Raw genomic sequence first — 21,516 nt, forward strand, 5'->3', positions numbered from 1 at the left:
CGACCCTTTGCTTTTAGGCGCAAGTCGCCTTGTCTGGTACGGGTGGCAAGACGGGATTCATACCAACAGCTCTCCCCTTTGTCGCGGCGGATGGTATCCTAGCTGGGAACTTTTCTTAACAGTTCACTTTCTTTTTTTTTTCATGCTTTCCTTGTATGCGCTATCAGCGCACCAATGCCAAACAAGCTTATCTCACGGACGCGGCCTGTAAACGCCCAAACGTCGCGCTACGCCCGAGAAACGTACGCAAACTTGTGCGTTCGGTCCGTGTGAAGAAGTTGGAAAAGAGAATGTGGCACACTTTACAATCAGGATTGTAAAGGACGAAAAAAAAGGCAAAATCAACAAATGTCAGGACGGTCTAAAAGCGCATTCCCCGCTCCAAGGTCGCCAAGATTTTCTCCACAATGTTATCTCAGAGAGCGGCGAACATATTAACCCGGTTTGTGTGCTCTGAAAACTCTTTTCCGATGTACCTTAAGAAATAAGAAAGAAAAAATTCGTCCAAAGAACACAATCTAGCGCAACAAAGAAAATCGCACAGATGATAAAAAGGAAAAGCAGCAAGCAAGAAGCGTGCTTACGTACACATTCTGTGTGTACATGCTCCGCGTGGATAAGTGGATGCTCCGCACGCTCCGCGGGTGCATACCGCGGAGGCGCTCCCGCTTGAGTGCGCCAGGGCGTGACGCCGCCGTATTCTGCCCTTACCTAAGAACTGCGCAGTCCACCGCATTGTGATGCGGGTGACACCTACAGTCGCTTGTCCCAACTTCACACGGTGCTCGCATTTGAAAGCTGTTCGCGGTTGGTTGGCTGGCAGATGACACGCCCGGAATGCCGTGCAACGCTCACTGTCGTCACGCCGGGATCAGTCACGATCCTTTTGTCGTCCGTGGGGAGCTTCGCGAATTGCTGTCACGCTTTGCCTGCCGTCTGCTTTTGGCTTCTGTGCTGCTGCACGTTATTAAGGCGCGCACGTGCGCCACAAGCGGGCGCAGGCCGCCCCCGGGGCTAGTTTGGCATGCGCCGATGTGTCTTGCTCCGCGTCGTGGTCAGCCTCCGTGACGATCTCTCGACCTCAGCGCTGAAGCGTTCCGCGCCGGCAGGGGTAGAGTCGGAAGCAAAATGTAGCACGTTTTCGCGTGTGCTTGGACCCATGAGTGCCAATCAAGGTCACGGCAATGTGTGGTGTATGCTCGTGACATGCGTTACGTTAGTTCAGGTCAGGGCCATCGTTTTTGTGCTCAGCGCAGAAAAGGTGCTCCAGCTCTGTTACGGCATGCAACCGTAGTAGAATGTTGTGATACGTTCTGCTTAACTTCCGGAAATTACAGCTGGCATGTCGCTGACGCCGTAATTAGCAGCTTCAGATTTATTGGGCCACTTGCGGTTCTTTAACCTGCACTGATTTCGCACAGCACAGGGGCGTTTTTGCATTTCGCCTCTATCGAAATGAGCCCTTCGCGCCCAGGAATCCATTCCATCACCTTAGGGTCCGTTGGCGAACGCCGTAGCCACTGCCGTAACCGTAAACGCGGGGTAAGAAGGGAATAAAAGCACTCACTTTGCCCTTTTAGCCTGGGCTCCCTTTGGAAACGATCCATTACAAAAGGACGAAGAGGTAGCGCGTTAACCAAAGACAGAAAAAGAACGGTAGGGGGAGGCTGCGTTGGAATGGGCACGTTTCATGTCTCTGGGTTTGTTTTTTTTTCACGTTGCCATTAAACGAACACATGATGTCGGTGGCCGACTGCAACGTGGTGCACCACTTAGCACGCGCGGAGGATACTGACACGATATCTAGACCTTAAGAACGATTATTATGGTCTTTATTCGCTCTTGTGAAGCTGGATCATATTTTTGAAAATTGTCGATTGCAAACGCCGAGATAGCTGCGCAAGAATTGACGCGCTGTATCGTGATGTCTACCGAGAGACACTACGCTTCTGCTCACATATCTTTTATGCCATAATGGCACGCATCACACAAAGTGGAAATTAAATACTTATTTCTCGTATGGTCAAAACTACCAGCCAACAAGTACTTAAAAGGGGTCGCGGTTCTGAAGTGCTCAAAAATGGCCGAAAATTTGTTTTTTGTTTGTGCAGCTCACGATGAAAAATTAATACTTCGACAGTTGCATGAGACTCGCACAAATTTAGAAGTGGACGGGATAATTAAAGAGCAGAGTGTCAAGCGTCGGCGATGCAAGGACGATGCCAGTAAACAAAAACATTGCAGTACTACGTGGGTTTTATCGAATGTTTTTAGGCCTGGGGATTGTAGGTAAATATTTTGCGAAAGGAATTGATCGAAGCGAGGACCTTCCTTACAGTAGCTAACGCTATAAGAAATTCTTGGGGGTGGGGGGGGGGGGGGCGGACCCGCAGCATAGAAAGGCATAACAGCCGGCTAGTAATGATCGGTTAGCAGTGGTTAGCGGTTAGCAGCGATGAAAGGTGCGCTGGCGGGTGTCCGAGGCCAGAACGACTACGTATCACGGTGCACTAAAGCTGTTTTATTTTTCGTAGTAGGTCATATGTACACTTTGGAATATTCGCCTGGATGCTTGACAACCAAACAACGTGTTCTTGCTTGAAGCTGGTGCGTCTTCAGACCACGTGCACATAGGAGGTGCTAACACTGCACTTAATTATTGTCCGGCAGTCCGTCGCGTCGGAGCTCCCCTAGGGCGGCTTGAAATCTCTTTTGCGTTGTTGGATTGTAAAGCTACTGTCACACCCCAAGCCACCTTCTCTGTCTCCGATTCTTTTCTCGTCACATTTTTCTGTGATGTACACCGGTAAGCTTTATTTCTTCGCTGCTTACTCGGTGGCTCCAGTTAAGACAGTAGCACTCGTGTCCCGGATAGTTATAGACCAAACAAAAAATATCGCCCCAAGCTTGTTTATTATTAGTTTCAACCGCTTGTACTGCTCTTCTGTTAGTTTTTTTTTCTCTAGCGAAAAGCTTACAATACTCAAGGACATCATACTTTTGAGGCATTTCTTGAATGTAGATGAATTAACTTCCAACTGTACGCCCAAACAATCAGAAAAAGTTCTGGGTTTGAACGCAGTTAAGCCGAGCAGACGTGCGAAAGAGTGCGTTTAGATTGGGTCGTCGGCACACCTGACGACGATATTAGTCTCAGGTTAAGCTCCGATCTAAGGAAAAAATCTAAGGAAAAAATTCAAAGGAAAAACGGCATAAAAAGATAAAGGTTATTGCAAACCTAGGAATCTCAATTCGCGTTTCGATAAGAATATAGAAGGCTCGCTCACACACAGATCACGCAAAGTAGCGGAAGTTAGCGCTCGTGCTGTGTGCTCTGTCTTTGTCCGTCGTCTTGTTTTCGCGCTTCTTTTCTCATAGAAAGATAAACCTAACAAAATCTTAGCAAAAGCAGTGTCATGCATTCGACGCAAAAGCACTGAAAACCTTGAACGTAAAATCAAATCAAAATAAAATAATAAAAACACTAATAATAATAAAAGCCACAACAACAGCCCCATTCAGGTTTGGGAGTCGGGCGCCGGAAAGAAAGAGAGAATTTTGGTGGCAGAGGTCTTCAAAAACGTTTCAAGATAGCAAATTCATTTTGTCGCAAAGCTACAGCTGTCACTAATGCATGTGATCCCCTTCTTTTTAATCATAAAGTCCATATCATATTCATAAAAGCGGTGTCACATGGTAGGTGAGGGTTGTACATGTGCACCTTCCAATTACATTCTTCTTTATGCTCGGCAGCTGAGAAAAATGTGTTCTATATAACGTGCAAAAAATGGCTTGAAATTTGCAAGAGATAGAAAACACAGAGAGGTATCCGCACTGCACAAGTTTCAAACCGTGAAACCAGCAGGGAGCAACATATCCGAAGGAAACTTACAATCTCTCTCGTACATTCCAGTACTGGCGTAATAATTTAAAAATGTCTTGCACGTGGTAAGGTGTTTTCTCAGTGATTTATATCGCCGCTTTATCCTCTCCACCCCAACCCGAACTTTCCCCTTCAGTCTCCTTTTTTTGTTTGCTCTCTTTGTTTACTTTTACTTTGTCGTTCTACTTTTTTCTTATGCCCTGAAGCTCTTGCTGTAATTTCTCAGGAACCCTTGGCTTCCGCATTCCTTCCCCCCTTCCTTTCGCGATTTCTCTAATCTCACCCCTATTCTCTCTTTTTCCTCTAATTTATTTTTTTTTGTTCCCCCGCATTTCGCTCTGCCATGCTGCTTCATTGCTCCATAAGCCTCTTCCTTTCCGGCGTCCGACTCCCAAACCTGGGTGGGGATGTTATTGTGGCTTTAATTATTGCTTTTTATTATTTTATTTTGATTTGCTTTTACGTTTAAGGTTTTCACTGCTTTTGCTTCGAATGCATGACACTGCCTTTGCTACGATTGATGGACACTGCTATTGCTAAGATTTTGTTTGGTTTATCATTCTATTATAACCTAGTGCTTTGTGCAATCTTTACATAAGCTAGGGCTTTAAGCACATTGTAGGTTAGCCTTCTGCGTTTTGGTTTTAATCTTGAAATTTGCATATCACTTGTTACTGGTTTGTGAGCGATAGAGCGGTGTCACGTGTTGAATGAGGGTCATAAATGTTCCCCTTTTCTTCCAATAAACAGATGGTAGTGTGAGCATGTGTTGTCTTTTTCCTCCTTGGGTTGTCTTCAGTGCGCCGCAGATTTCTCGCGCCCCACAGCTGGCCATCATTAGGTGACAGCGTACTTCTGCGTGACGCACTCTGTGCAGCTGGCAGACGCCAAGCTGCACGAAACAATTCCTGTTTGTCTGACTCGTCTGCTAAAAGCACAGATCGGAGCTTGGAGAGTAACGTCGGGTGTTCTCTAAACGCGCATTCAAAGTTGGCGTTGCGTGGCACTGAGATTCCGGCCGTTATATTTTGACAAAGTGAAATCCACGGCAGCAGCAAGACGACGCTTCACAAACCTCAATTTCGGTTTCAGTTGTTTTGTTTTTTTTTGGTACCGGGCTTGTTTGCACTGAAACAAACTGTGATTTAAAATGGAATAAAAAAGAGAAAAAAACGAATTATTCGTTCAGGCGGTATCAAATCCTTGTCTTCCGCATGTGAAGCGAGTTGACTAACCACTGCGCTACGCAGTGCACGGGTTCTGCAGCTTGTAAAAAAGCACCTAGGGAAGGATAACATTCGCAGAGATCCTAGCGGAAATTACCCTTCTTTTTGCCTCAATTTTGATACACAGGCGCCATAGGCGTTTGACACATTCTTCTAATTCACTCTAACCTCACGAAGCAGTGCTCTCGCACTGAAACGCAACTCCCAATTTGGTTTGCACGTGATATGCACAGCCAAAAATCGGCACCACATTTCACCGCCATCGCAGCGAAGAGACATTTCTGGAGCAGATTAAAGATACTAAATGTTACCATCAGTGACGGCCTTCAGGTTCAAGGACCTGTCCCGTGATGTCTTTTTCTGCAAAAGGAATTGCAGACTTTGCAGGAACCACTACGCTGGTTCTCCACGAAGTAAGAGAGTGAAGAATCACGGGCATGGCTCTGGAAAGTGGACATCAGAAAGCAACCCAGGAGGCAGGTGGGCCATCTAGGTGACATGACCTTGCGGCGTCATCACGACCTGCCCACCGGATAGTGGGAAAACTGCTCACCATGACAGGTAGCAGTTAAATTAAAGCTTGGTTCCTAGGAGAGAGCAACCTGAGCCGCACAAGGCCGACCGCTGGGAGCACCTGCCCACGCAGGGCATGCGCGCATCACTAAACTGCTGAACGACTGAGCCAGGAGGAGTATTAGGAGTGCCAGGGTTTTTGAATGTAACGTACTGAATGAGCTCCTGCGTTTTTGGGGAATTAACCCACAACGCTATCGTGTCATATTTTTAAGGCGGAGCATAAATATCAACTCCATTTTTTTCTTTTGCACCTGTGATGTCTAACGGGAACCGCAGCCTATCTTTACACACTGCACGACACTTCAAGCCCTTCTTGAGTGAAATGCTCCTAATAGCAGGCATTGACCCCGGCATTATACGACGTCTCCTAATTACGCGCATGTCTGCGAGCCTCGCCTCGTGTATCTGTAATGTTTTGCGGGCGCGGGTGGCCTAAAGTATGTGTTGAAGGAACATTGCCCGGTTCGCTGCGTATCGGCGGCGACCAGCGGAGGAACGCTGAAGTTTTCCTTCGTTGGGCTCCTCCTCTCTGGTTAGTGGTCACTTGATAGGTCCAATCACGACTTCTTTCGTTACCGAAAAGCGCGCTTGATTCTTTCGCCGTTACCGAGCTTCAGCCGAGCATGTGTAATTCTCAGACAGGGCCAAGTAGCTCATAGTTTCCTCGGGCAGGCAATGAACGAGACTACCGGCTCCGGGTGGGTTGCAGTTAAATAACTACGGTTAGTGCACTCCTCTCTTCTGCACACACCTGGATACAGAAAACCACTGCGTCGAGAGCAGTGCTGTGGATCTTACCTTACACTAATTAGTGCTGATAAACGGATTGTCGTTTTAGCCGCAAGCAGTGGAACTCTGCGTGTCATAGATCGATCCCAGTAGGAGGCGTGACAAAAGGCACCCATCGTTATAGCAGTGGAACAGCCCAATTCAGTCAGAGTGCACGACACAAGCTGTAGCGGCTCGTTGCGCCCTCGGAGAGGATGCGCCCTTGCCTAAGAAAAAGTACTAAGGCGAACAGGAACAAAAGGCTGCCGTTACAGCACCAGCGGAATCCTCTAATCCGTGGGTCCAAAGACACCGGCACGCTACTTTGGCTGCGAGCGCCCACGGCAGTGAATATTAATTTTGCTCCTCTCACTTTGTGAACGCAGCCGCCGCGCGGCATGACGTACCCCGATGCTGCGCCGCTGGCAGTTCTACTGCATGAATCTACGTAGCCGCCACCACCACACAGCCGCACACCTTATGATCTGTGCGCTAACTTCATGAAGGCAGTCACCACCGTACCGCGGCCCGCGCTCCGCCTTAAGTGTATGGCTCGGAAGCTATTGGACCAGTGCCCATACGTGTAGGTTTGGTCTCTCTATACTGCACACTCATAGATCCACAGGAGTCCTCATACCACTCCTGACACAGTGGTGCAGCAGTTAAAGGGACACTGAGGAGAAATTGAAGTTGGCTTGTATCCATAGAATACCAGCTCCTGATCACAAAAACGCCACTCTTCCTGAAAACAAAGCTCTTGTAATGTAGAAAATAGCAAGAACCAAAATACAGGTATCGCCGCCACAGGCCAATCTCGCAAGTAAAAGCGTGATGACTTCCTAGGACAAGAGGCGCCACCATGGAGGAATTTTCCTTACTTCATGGATGTCACGAATCTCTGAGGCTTGCAAAGGAAGGTTGCGCACCGCACCGCTAGCAGCAAGAAATCACGGAGTCTCCGTTTACGTCACGTTTCACGTCACTCCGTTCTGTGTCGTCATAAGAGTTCTCCGTGTCGTCATAAGAGTTCTCGAGTTTGAATCGGAGCGACGGGAAAAAATGTTTCAACTTCGAATCCAAATTTCTTTGAAATAAATGCATCTTTCGCTCAGATATTGCTAACAAAAAAATTTTGATAGGGTTCTCCTCAGTGTCCCTTTAAGCGGTGCGCCACTGGTTTGGGATGGCACTGGCTGCCACCAGTGGGTCTTGTGCGATCCAGGTTGCTCTTTCAGAGGAACCTCGTGCGACCAAAAATTCAGGTATACTTTGTTGACCTAAAGTGCGGCGAGCCTAAAGCTTTTAGCGCGGTGTTGGTGCTTGTGTCACTGTCATTCATAAGTGCGCGCCCACGCTTGGCCGCTGGAGACACAGGAGAGAGTTTGAGCGCATTCCGTCTAGATCGGCGTTCAGGAGGCGTCTGGCAAGATTGCCTCGGGAGCGCTTCTCTCGAAGGATGGTAACGCCAATCAATGACGTCAAACGCATGCGCAGTAAGCTGAAGCGCAGGTGCATTAGTCTGCTTACGTGGAGGAATGCGGGTCACGTGTTTTGAGGAAAGAAAAGGTTTTTTAGGAAAGGAAAGGATGGAGTATATACCTCTCAGATCTTGACATCTCAATGGACACCTCAACCGCTTCTTAAAGCATGCAACTGAAGGTGCATAAGCGATTGGTCCGAACCACTGTAGCAAGCTAGCCTCCAACTTAACTAAAACATATAATCTATAGGCAAAGAGGAATGCTATGTGACTCAGCAAGACAATGTCATCAACGAAGAGCAGATTATTCAGGTACTCTTTTTTCCCCAACTGTGCCCAATTCAGGCCTAGGAATACCTCCGGTACACAGCGGTGAATAGCATTGGCGAGATGGTGTCTCCCTGCCTGACGCCCTTCCTTATTAGAATTTTATTGCTGACTTTATGGAGGACTATGGTAGCTGTGCCGTTGCTACAGGCATCTTCCAGTATTTTTCCTTAAGGCTCGTCTACACCCTGATTACGCAAAACCTGCATGACCACTGAGCTTTCTACTCAGTCAAATGCTTTCTCGTAATCATTAAAGGCTCTATATAGTAGTTGGTTATATTCTGCGCATTTCTCTATCACCTGACTGATAGTGTGAATATGATCTATTGCGGAATATCATTTAAGAAACCTGCCTGTTAATTTGGTTGATTAAAGTCTATGGTTGCCCTGGCTCTATTAGTGATTGGCTTAGTAAATTGCTTTTGGCCAACGTACAGTAAGCTGACCAGCCTGTACTTTCTCAAGTACTTGGCTTCTCTTTTCTTATGAACTAAGATAATGTTAGCGTTATTCCAAGCTTCTGGCACGGTCGAAGGTCGTAAGGCATTGCGTATACAGGGTGGCTACTTTTTCTAGCACTATCTCCCCTCCGTCCTTCAACACATCTACTGCTACCTGATCCTCTCCAGCTGCTTTTCCTCTTTGCATTGGTCGTAAGGCATTGCGTATACAGGGTGGCTACTTTTTCTAGCACTATCTCCCCTCCGTCCTTCAACACATCTACTGCTACCTGATCCTCTCCAGCTGCTTTTCCTCTTTGCATTGCTCCCTACGGCTTTCTTTACTTCCTCTTTCATTACAGACGAGATGGCGCATAACTGTTCGCTACTGCCTCTCTTATTAACGTTCTGATTACATTGGATACTGTACAGATTTGTGTAGAACTCTTCGGCTACTTTAACTATCTTATCCACATTGCTAATGGAATTGCCCTGTTTGTATCTTACACATACATCGGGCTACCTCCGTTCTTTAGAACCTACATTCTCTCCATATTAATCTTCCTTATATCGGCTACCTTGCGCCTACTTATGAACTTCGATAGCTGTTCTATTTCTATTTTGTCTCTAGGCCCAGACGCCCTCTTGCTTTGGGGTTCCTCAATCAGATCTTTTGTCTCCTGAGATATCTTCCTGAGATCCTGTCTAACCATCTTACCACCTACTTATACGGCACGCTTCGTAATGATAGCAGTGAAATCTTCGATTATTGTTTTAACATTAAGATCACATTCCTCATTTAAAGGTTAATATCGGTTCTGCAGCGATATCATGAATTTTTATACTTTCCCTCTTACCGCTAACTCGTTAATGGGCTTCCGTTTGACTAGTCTCTCATGCGCCCTCTTCAAGTCTAAGCTGATTCGAGATCTCAACATTCTGTGGTCGCTACACCGTACCTTTCCGACGACCTCAACATCCTGCACAATGCCATTTCGAGCGCATAGTATAAAGTCTTGTTCATTTTTAGTCTCACTATTGGGTCTCTTCCAGGCCCATTTCCTGTTTTCTCATTTGCGGATGAAGGTATTCATGATCCGTAAATTATTTCTATCAGCGGAGTCTACTAATAAATTTCCCTTGCTGTTCCTGAAACGTATCCCATAGTCGCCTACCGCCTTGTCGCCGCCTCCTTCTTTCCCACCTTCGCATTAAAGTCGGTCATCAGTGCAGTGTACTGTGATTTCATTTACCCTGGCCCTAACAGAGAGTGTTCTTGAGAACAGCTTACTGAATTTTACCTTCAAACGAAGAAGAATGGATCACAGAACATAATTCCTAGTTATGTTTTGACAGACGATTACGATAGTTGGTAATGCGAAATTTGAGCACAACTCGTCACACGTCACCTCCCACCGCTGGCGGGTGGGTTCTTACGTTGCTCGCGACCTTCCGAGATCTCCTCGAGACAGCCACTTTCCGGTTCTTCAATCCTCCGCCATCGCCCTGGCCGGTGTAGTCTTGCTCTACTGCTACTTGCCAACACGCCACCTGTCAGGTGGCGTGTTCTGCCGACTAAGACGCGAAATGCAGGAACGGGCGCCTCAGAGCTTCCCTCTAAGATGGGTATGGGCAGCCCATGTAATGCGAAGGCCAGATAACTGAAGACCCCGAACCGAAGACAGTGGGGAGAACTCTAGCAATTTTTTTTAGCGAAACCTCCTAGCTCAGCATTTCATGGCTTCTTTGCTACTTGTCCGAGAGCGAAAGATGCATTTATTTAAAAGAAATTTGGGTTCAAATTTGAAAAAAATCTTCCCACCGTTGCGATTCAAAGTTGAGGCCGCCTTATGACGTCATAGGACGGATTGACGTGAAACGTGACGGAAGCGCAGACTCCATGATTTCTGTAGAGCTACCGGTGCGGTCGAGCAGCAGCCTAAATGAAAGATCGGGGGCCGCTACTGTCGCTTCGTTTACGTTTCCACCGGTGCCTTGCCAGCGTTACGATGTATCCCATTCCCGAACCCGACGACGTAGTTCTCGCAAAAACTCCGGCCTGCATTTCAGCGACCCCAGCCCCACAGAGCGTGCGGCTGAAGCGGCTGGTGCGGCCGGATGTCAAAGTTCAAGCGCCGAGGAGCCGGCACTGTCGGCAGCAAGTGCGCGAGAAGTCATCGCCGAGCCACCGTCACGACTGATGAGCTGAGACTGGCACTTGCGGACATATGTGAAATCTGTAATATTACTCCCCGTAGATCGTAGTGATGTCCAGCGTCTTGGTACGTTTACTAACGCGCCGAGCGGTGCGTTTGCTAATATGGAGGCTCGTGCAAAACTATCTAGCCAAATGCGTTTTCCTCTTCCTTCTCCGATGCAGATGACCGCAAGGTGCACGAAAGCAACGCTTAAAAGCTGGCAGCAGCTATGTCGGCTACCGTGATGAGGAGATCCTCCCGTTCATTTACCGGCTGAACGCTACACGCTCCCGAGTGAAATTTGCATTGCTGCTGCAGATAAGCGTACCCAGCCATCATTTTTTTTTCTTTTTGCACCGTAACGTTGCGGTTCTTTCAGGTGCAGTTGAGTACAGTGCCAAGATCTGTCGAAGTTTGAGGTACTCGAGTGTGTGTGCCGCCGTGAGACAGACCGCGTCGTCAGCCGGAGGGCTGCCTCATAGAGCACCCGGAATTCAGACTTCTATGCCTCAACATCGCCATGCACCGCGTTGCTTGCTACGAGCTACGCGCAATGCGGGAAACTATCAGCACGATAACCACAAGTCAAGTTCTGTTCTCATTTGATGCTGCATTAGGCTGCGCATACGGTACAACTGGCATTACAGGGCGTTCATCCCCGAATGTTCTTAATTTACGCTCGATCATAGTGCAGTTATTTTCTTATGCGTAAACGTTTCATGCTACACACACTGTGAAAAAGTAAATTTCCGGTGCACTGCTTTGCGTATGAATTAGTCCTTGTAGCATGTTCTGACTTTATAACACTATGTGACCTTATTCATCCTTGGGTGTCATCCAACATACATGCACGTGTGAATTGTCACCAAAGTGCATGATTCACTCAGTGGTTTTGTTCTTATTCTTAGAAGGTGCCGGTACACAGCGTACCGGCAGTTTGTTTCGTGGATCTGGCGTTGCCTGGGAAAAAAACACCGCTTCATATTGGCAGCCTCTTTTGTTGCGAAGATAAGGGGATCATTTCCAGCAGACACACCGACAGGGTTTCGGTACGCTGAATATTAGCAGGCAAGTACAGCCCATTTCTGAGGGTCTTGTCGTGTGCGCTAGATTCCGTTCTCCTAAAGGTAAGAGCTGAGAACGTGGTTCTTACATCTCAAGAGAGCTTCTTATTGGGTGGGTTCATAGCTGTTCATTGTCAATATTTAAAGCCAACAAAGCAACTACACATTCCACAATGAAGGACAACGGGACATATCACCACTCACAGTTGCTTTATTTCACAGAAAACGCGTGCATGTGCATCCTCAGTCGTCATTTGCTCAAAAAACATAGTCATTCTTGAGTTCATCGTCGTCATCATCATCAGCCTGACTGCGTCCACTCCTGGACAAAGGCCTCTGCTATAATTCTACAATTATTCCTGGCCTGTGCCAGCTGCGGCCACCCTATCCCCACAAACCTCTTAAACTCATCCACACTCCTAACTTTGTGGTGGTACTTGCCGTCTCTTGGCATTCAGTCCGTTACTTTTGAGCACCAACAATTATCATCTCTTCGCATTACTTGCCGTGCCCTAGCCTATTTCTTCTTGATTTTTACTAGAATCTCATTAACCCGTGTTTCTTTTCTGACACACACTGCTCTCTTCGTGTCCCTTAACGTTACACCTATCATTTACCTTTCCATTGCTTGCTGCTTTGTCCTCATTTTAATAGATATAATAGAGAGACGGGCTAGTTGGCGACTATTAGTAGAATGCATCTTGAAACCACGCAAAAAAGACAAGGGATGAGGAAGAAACTAACAGGACAAAGCGCGGAACTTATACTGGTTAATTACAACAGTGCGTCACATTTATACAGTCATCGTAATCACATTCTAACATGACAAACGATCATCACGTAACCATTGTGCGCAGGCTGCACGGGACATCGTGCGATCAAAGATATGAATACTCTTTATGAGACAGGTTTACCGAGGTTTTGCTGACACACGAGCCGGATTACTTCTTGATGCAGTAAGCCTCGTACACTTCTCTGCTTAGTTTAGACCCGAACTTGTTCAGGATAGTGGTATCGCGGAACCGAGGCGTGCAAACACGGCAGTGGCGACAATGGTCGGCCACATGCCCTCCCCCCGCCAATGCGCACCACGCAGGAGTACGAGTAGGAAAATAATTTTGAACATTATTTTGGTTTTCTGCATGTTAATTTTTAGAACCACCCTCATTCATCACTCAGTCATCATGCTTTGCAGTTAACTTAGCAAGGCAATGTCATTAGCAAATCGCAGATTACTAAGGTATTCTCTATTAACTGTTATTCCCAACTGTTCCCAATTCATACCTCTGATTGCCTTTTGTAAAAAGGTGGTGAATAGCATTGGCGAGATCATGTGTTCCTGCCTGCCACCCTTCCTTATGGAAATTTTGTTGCTGATTTTATGAAGGTCTATGGTAGCTGTGCAGTTGCTTTAGATATCTTACAGTATTTTTACTAAAGACACATCTACAGCCCGATTCCGTAATGCCTACATGACTGCTGAGGTTTCTACTCAGTCAAATGCTTTCTCGTAAGCTATGAAAGCTACATTAGTGCTTGGTTATATTCTGCGCATTTCTATATGACTTAATTGATAGTGTGAACATGGTGTATTGTTGAGTAGCCTTTATGAAAGCCTGCCTGATCATTTGAGTAATTGAAGTCTAAGGTTGTCCTGAATCTAATTTCATTCAAGTGCGATGTAAAAAGGAATGATTTGTCGGCCTTCTACAATTTTATAGAAATTTCATTGATGCGAGAGCTACCTTTCTTTCTGATGTATAGTGCTTCAGTCAGTTCCCTGGCTCTTATATTCTTTGTTCTGGCAAGAAATCGCTCGCCAGCAAAGCATGGCTCACAAGAGTGTGAAGGGCAAGTTCAGATGTGCTTTGTTGAATTTTGACCCTCTTTATTATGTTTAATGTTTTGTTCATGTTTCCTGAGATTTGTTTATTTACACAATGCCTGGTTTATTCAATATAGGAAAACCGCTTTCCAGGGACTAAAGGCTGTGTGCTTGTTGCTGCTATCAGGTTATGGAAGTAGTCAGCACACTTCGGTATAACATCATGCCAAGGCTAACATACAGCCCCTGTGTTATTTACATAGCACTTCTCGTCAAATAAACCAGCTTCAAGTGGTGCTGTGCCTGTCCACTGTTACATGTGTCCTTTCCTGGTAGAGGTACAGCCTTCATTTAACAGCTTGCCAGTTGGCCAACGGATTAGTTTTAAAATTAGTTGTTGCAAAATGTGCAGCTAGTAAGACTAATGGGCACAACAAAGATGTTTCAAACAAGACTCTCTGCAGTGCATCAGGTCATTGCTAAGTTACCGATTTTGTGGCGAGGAATGAAATGCTGATTTGCCTCATACTTCACTTTTGAAAGAATAAGCAAGATAGCAGATTAATACGCATAGAGGCTAACATTCATTAAAATAAAAGGTACATTAAGGAATCCTAACAAAATAAAACTCTTAAAAATTTTAGACAGCTTGCTTTCTGTTGCTTCCAAGATGTTCAATGGGTAGTTGATGACGAAACCCGAGCGGTGTTTGTTATCTCAGCAAAAGAAGGATAAAGGGTGGGTTTTGACACTTAATATACGGGGCCGTTAGGGCACAGAGCAAGGGAATTACATGTCAATACTAAACAAAAAATTGCAAGACAAGCTTATAGGATAGAAATAAAAAAATATGAATTCCAATTAAGAGACATTACTTACATTACTATACAATAGCTACAAAAAGAGGTTGCCACAGATTGTCATAGAAAAAGCCAAAAAAGGCAAAAGAAAGCAAAAACAAAAATTACGACCAATGCACAATGTAAATGAGTGGCATTTAGTATGCTTAATTTTTCGTGGAATGATTTATGGCAGAGAGAACGCAAATTATTTGAATAGGCATATACTTGCACCGTTTCGTGGCACGAGATACTGGAGATAAGTTGCGGGCTTTCCAATTCTTTTTCCCACAGCTATTTTATTGCAGGACCCAATTGATGGCTTTGAAAGCGTGCTTTGTGGGCTTCCACCAGGTCTGCATTGGATGGCCTGGATTACATATTTTTTGCATACTCTGGCCTAACTCTCCTTCAGTGTGTTCCATGGCATCTCGGAAACTGGGATACAAAGAACACAGCTCGATGACCTTGATTTGTTGGTCCTCTGCATAACCTGTATTAGGCAACTGCATTGGTCTCTCAGTGATTCACTCCACGTGCTTTTTTTTTTTCACAGTCTGCGGAAACTAGAGCCTGACTAGTTCTACCATGTGGGACCTATGAAATCTCGTGAACGAGTCGTGAATGCTGATGTCTTGCTTTGAAACCAGTGCCAATTAAAGCGACTCTTAACGAAATGCTCACCTTTACTTTGAATTACACTGTGGTATTGTGCATTTTTTGCAGGGTGAAGACTTCTGGTAGTGCTATTCAAGGCTTTGAACCAGCGTTGGTTGCTTCCTATGCACATTTTTACGCAGCCACAAACTACACATGAGTATGATATGCAAATCCATCGACTTGCCAAGTGTTGGCGCTGTCTTCTATGGGGTGACAAATGTGGCACTGTGCCTGGCTTTTGTTGTCTTTATATGCCACATGGGTGTGCCATCGCTTGTTACTGCCAGGTCTCAGTTGCTATTCGCCTTAAAATGAAGAGTGATCAGGAGTATGCTACAAAAGCAAAGGAATATGTCCTGAGGCTTTAAGTGTCATTACCATGTTGAAAAAAAATTTCCTTTCCTTTAAGAAGGAGAAGTGCGTAATGAATATTTTAAAAAAATAAACGCCACCTTTGCCTGACTTTACTATGAACTTCGAATACAACGAATGCGAGCCCTGTGACCGTAAGTTATAAGTGGGCTTGTCTGTACAGAGTCGATCACACTTGTCTAGAGCGCTCGAGAGGTGCCATCCGGGGGAAGTAAGGCGACATACCAAAGCAGGTATTGACTTTCTCTGATAATGCTTGTGCTGGAGAGCAGCCAAATAGACACGTGAACCGCACGGGCATCAGCGCCTTTACGCTAGCAAAGTAGCTGCGAAAAGATTTCACTTCATTTGCTCCGCAGCACACCGCCCGAGCGCTCTATACAAGTGTGATCGACTCTGTACATAGCAGCTAGAGGAAGACTAGCTGATAAGTCATCGGAGTGCTGGCGTTTTGACGCTCGTTATGTTAATTTTGCGCATAGAAATGGAATACTGACAGAACTACTGTCGTCATGCTGTAGCGAGGGCCGTTGTCCACTTGTTGCCGGAAGTATTCATGGAACCACGCCTTGGGATAGTTTGCGGCGCTTCCATGGAGTCCCGAAAGACGCACTCAGAATGGATCTATTATGTAGTCTTCGGGACGAAGATGCAGCAAACACATGTGCGCATAGAGCGATACTGCCTTTCACCTTTCGTACCGGCATAGCACGCAACCAAGTAGTCCGCCGTGGCTCATCTCTCGGCACTTTATGGTACACCACACCGTGGGCTCTGCTACTGCCCTGCAGTGATTCGGCACGGCTGTTAGGACAACGTACGACGTAGCATTGCCCGATGTTTTGTTGTGCAGCAGCCTCCATCTGCGTTGCTAATACGGCGCTGAGGTGTTGATCAAACCGACCACGCAATGCGTCCACATACGCTGGCTGTGATCGCGGCGCACACGGAGGCACGAAGTAGTCCACACCGTTCCGGCGCAGGGTAAGCTGCGGTACAAGGCAACAAATTGTTGCCGAGGCATAGCTTTGTCCGGGGAGCACGATTAGGCTATGCGCCGGGGGGTCGTTTCCCCCTTTCGCCGTGAACAGCCGTTGCTATTTAAATGTAACCCTTGTGCGGGGAGTCGCGAGGGGCGAGGACAAGGTCGGTGCGTCGCGCGCATCAGATGCTGTCCGAGGCCAAGGGATTGTGATTCCTTGAACGGCGCCGTTGCATGCTGCACCAGGCGACGTCGAGGTGGTTTCCCACGGTTTCAAGGGCCAGTATTTTTTGCTGCAAAAAACAGATGGGTGTTCAAGGGCACACGCGCTTAAAGTTGGCGGCTTGAAAGTAGGGCTGACACACGATGCTTCAACGGACTCCACGCTTAACAGTAAAGCAGTGTACACGAAACCGTGCACCCTGCGCGTTTCCAGAGGCGCGGAGTCCACTGGATCTAGCTCTCGCACTCACCTGCATGTAACTAGAGATGTGTGCAGTGAATGGATTAAATTAGCCGAGAGCTCGAATAGAATAGCTCCGCTCCCCTGCCGAATCTATTGAATGGAGCCGCAAACAAACGAGTTGGAGGAGCGCGTAGTCATGGCCTAGGCAGGTTCCAAATCTCTTTTTCTTAACTGCCTTGTCTCTTGTCTCCCGTACTTAATAAACGATTTCCATTAAGTAGTTCGAAGTTGACTGGCGCAACCGCGAAATTTTCGCCGGGCGAGCGTACGAAGACACAAGTGCTCTTTATAGTGCTAACTGCCTTGTACGATCACCGACCATCATGCCATCATAGTTTTTCATCGACAGTGGCGACCTTCTGACCAGCCTTAACAGGCTCCTTCGAAGGTTAACTAGCACTTGAAGTTGCATGCCACTGGGAGTTCCTCTCCTGTTCGGCGCTTGTATATTGAGCCGCGTCAAAAACAAAACCACTGGGCACGCAAAGCTCATAGACGCGAAGCGCCATAAAAACCCGAAACGCTCCTGGCTGCCTGTGGCGCCACCAAGCATCGGTTTTCTTTGCTTCCAACATTCAGGTTGTCTTTTGTCTGTCTTCCTTGTGTGATAAAAGTGTACTATCGGTTTCAAAGCAAAACTTACTGCAAATTTCAACCACGCAACCTTCCTTTATGAGCCTCAGAGATTCGTGGTGAATTGACGAAAGAAAATTCCTCCATGGTAGAGTCGATGGCGTCTCTCGTCCTATGACGTCATCGCGCTTGCACTTGCGAGATTGGCCAGGGGCGGCGATACCTCTATAATGGTTCTGGCTCTTTTCTACATTACAAAAACTTTGCTTTCAGTAAGAGTGGCGTTTTTGTGATCAGCAGCTGGTATTCTATCGATACTAGCGAACTCCCATTTCTCCTCAGGGTCCCTTTGAGGTAAAGCAGTGGATTCGATGAGAAGAAAAGCGTAGCTCAAGGCGTCAGAGTGAAGTGGGGAGATGGGCGGCTGCAGCTGCACAGGGCCGGGTTGACTATCGGCTAACTGGGAGAGGTCTTCGCCCTGCAGACCATGTAGTCAGGCTGATGATGATGATGACAAAAATATTTCAGCAACCTAAGTAAGCATAATCTTCTATGCTTACAGGGCCAAGGTATAGGTGTGGGTATTGACAACGTCTGCCTCGGACACACACCCATAGGCGCAACATCGCGAGGGCGGCCGTTACCCGTCCAATCTAGGTAACATACTCACGGTAGGTGCACGATTCAATTTTCGCTAGCTACATATACCCCCGATCTCAAAGGCGCCTCGGCGCCGTTTACTGGGAGGAAGTCCCTTATCTAATTTACACAACTGCCTCTGTAAAAACTCTATACTTAATTTCGTGAGATAACTTTAATTTGGTGAGATAACGGCCTGCAGCTGATGTAAGCTGGCTGTTGTGATGCATAGGCGTCACGGAAATTGTGGCGAATGATTTGAGGAAACAAACAAGCATCACAAGATTACTGCTCCAGGTCCCTTTATTACAGCGTATGTTTCTCTCTGAAACATTTTATGCACAATCAAATGTAATAACCACCACCACCACTGGTCCTCGCCTTTCAATTTAGTCACTTCGCCGACTTTTATTTTCATTGGGTTTTTGGCTACACTGTGATATCTGACAGTGAAATGTTGCTTGCTCTCCCGATTGATATCATGCTGTTGAAATCGTGCGGTCGAGTCTCTGCAGCGATGGGAGCATCTGGGCCAGGTTGCGCCGTCGTATTTTCCCCGTCTCTGTTGTGGGGATGGCGTTCGTGACGTAGACTCCAGCACAATGATGCCGATACCAGGAATGCCGAGCTGAGAGTAGAAGCGAAAAAGGCAGAGCGACAGACGAATACTCGAAGTTTTATACGCACAAGCATTCCAGCAGCACTAAACATATATCAGGCTCTTCAATTCTCGTCTGAAACTCCATCCTGGCGCACTACAGTTGCAATCAGCCTCCACGGCCTCTGATGTCAGCGCGCAACACATTGTCCACTGGCTTTTCTTAAGGAGCCTCTAACTGCTGCTATTCGCAAGCGCAACTAGCTGTAGCCTTAACTATGCCTAAATCGATTATGTGGGCAGCGAAGCTCTGCATGTAAGCCAGACCACACCACAGTTGAGTACCATAAATGGTTATCGGTTTGTCCGCGTGGAGTACATCAAGAAATACTTCCAAAGGCCTCACTTGATCACTATAAATTTCATGAAGTTCAATTTCTCTTCGAGTATTGGCGTTCTTAATAAATCATCTAGACCGTTCGAAGAAAACCAGAAAACAACGCAGTGGGGCTTTGTCGAAGTGTCCGGCAAGCATGCGAAGACTGCTTAAAATTTCTTCCGTCGTCTAGGATAAGCAGCTGATCTGAAAGCTGGAAACCAGACAAACGCTCTTCTAAACATTCTTTGATTTCCTACACCACAGCTCTATTCCATGGCGGGTGCTGCGTATCTTCGTAACAACTGATATTAAGGAAAAATCATTTTAGGGCTCATGAGTCGCGTGGAGATGATTGGTCACGCATTCACCAATCTGTAGCCAATCCGCAATTCAATCCACAGCCCTCCAAAAAGCCAATCCATAATCCAACAGACCATACGATAATCTACAATCCAATTCATAAAGGCACGAACTGTCAATGAAGAAAAATAAGACGACAAATTTTTGGTCTAGGAGGGAATCGAACCCGGCCCCACGGTGCCCGAGACGGGGACGATTCTAGTGGGCCACGGTGGCTCTCTTTTTTCTATATTTCATGGAAATAGTGCTAAAAAGAAAAATCTAAGCATGCTTACGCCACAAAACACCAGGCCACCGCACCGCTGCACGACCCCACCTTCCAAAAAATCAAAAGTCTAAGAGGCGCACACATGTATCCGATAGGGGAGCCAGCTAGGCGGCTCTTCCAGGACAGCATATACTCCCCGCATCACAGCGCACTGCTCACCAACCGAAGATTTTGGCGACCGTGGTGATGCGGCGTGACGGTTAGCATGCAGCTATTCCAGAGCCTAAATAGTCCCAGCAACATAAATAGATGGCATGACACAACACAGTTTTTCGCCGCAGGCAAAAAACGGATACTGTAGGGTGTGATGTCTGTCCTTCTTAATTGTTCGTTGTAATATGTCCAGAAAAACAAAAAATCAAGGCAAGGAATAAAACAATGATCAATTGCCTCCAGTCTATTGCACAGGCGGCAATTCACCGTCCGTGGCACAAGCATCTCCTTAGCATGGAGTCATGCCTTCCCAGGCAGCGTAGATGTGTGCAGTTTAAAGAATGCTCTGGCAGCAGAAGAAATGGACATTCGCCTAACACGTTTTAAAACACTGAAGCCAAGGAACTCCAGAAAAGGTTACCGATACAATGGTACAGGAAATAAATACTCTGTAACTGCCCGATTCATCTGCCTTCTGGAGAGGCTATACAGCTAGCCTAAATAAAAGCGCACAGTGAGGAAACTGAGTGTCCGCAACTTTCTTAAGGAATCCCCATAAAGGCCCCTCACGAGTGTGTCCAGCCGGTGCGAATAAGAAAGGTAAATGAGTACTGAGATTCCTAATAAGCACAGCTACTAACAAAGGCTGGTGTGAAGATTTGAAGAACAAAAAACGCGAAAGAAGCTGATGCACGAATAAGTGAACAAGGCCTGTTCGACCTGACTCTAGCGAAAGACATAGGTTGTCGCGACGCATGAGTTCCCATTGGGAACGCCATTCGAAGGTGGCAAATATTCTGTGCATCAGCTGCACTTTCTTCCTCGCACAGTGGAGAACCTGTAGCACATAGGCAAGTTTTGCAAATAAAAAAATGTTGCAGACTTGAGCCGCAGCGAACACTGACAGGTCCCTACCTATCGAAGCCTGGGTTTGTCGCCTCAGGGTGATTATCTGTGAATCCCTGTAGGCTCCACTGTTTTGAATTTGGTGAAGACGAACGTCGAAGTAGTGAAGGGTCCGGCGTTTGAACTAAATTAAAGCGCGTCTAGTGAATGCAGAGCTGTCTTAGAAGTGTACATGAGTAATTATGAGCATTTTAAATATAGATGTCGGAAATAATCGAGTATAAACGTACGTTTCAGTAAATTAACCTCTTGCTTGGCGTGTCATAGAGTCATCAAGGGGCACCCACTGAAGCCCCCCTCTTTTCAATGTACGACGCTAGCCCAGTAGATGGCGCTATAATGAAAGCAAATTTTTTCAGATAACTGTACATAAGGAATCTTAACACGAAATTGAGAAAGCGAACAAGAAAATTCACAAGCAAATATCTGGACAGCAGTAGGGGGGAAAATCAGCAATTATCTGTCAAGAAAAAGGTTAAAGAAACAGAAAGAACTCTGTGGAAAAAAGGGATGCTGAAGAAATCTGCACTGG

The 21,516-nt window shown here is 46.5% G+C and overlaps 1 protein-coding gene across 1 annotated transcript in view; it reads right to left on the reverse strand.

Moving 5' to 3' along the window:
• Positions 1 to 18,627: 18,627 nt before the first annotated feature.
• Positions 18,628 to 21,516, reverse strand: part of LOC144124591 (uncharacterized) — a 51,179-nt gene continuing 48,290 nt past the window's right edge. The window contains exon 5 of the mRNA XM_077657375.1: positions 18,628 to 18,948. Within this exon, the coding sequence (XP_077513501.1) occupies positions 18,800 to 18,948 (149 nt within the window). The 3' untranslated portion in view covers positions 18,628 to 18,799. The remainder of the gene's footprint in view (positions 18,949 to 21,516) is intronic.

The sequence above is a fragment of the Amblyomma americanum genome, chromosome 3 (assembly GCF_052857255.1).
Source record: "Amblyomma americanum isolate KBUSLIRL-KWMA chromosome 3, ASM5285725v1, whole genome shotgun sequence".
NCBI classification, from domain to species: Eukaryota; Metazoa; Arthropoda; class Arachnida; order Ixodida; family Ixodidae; genus Amblyomma; species Amblyomma americanum.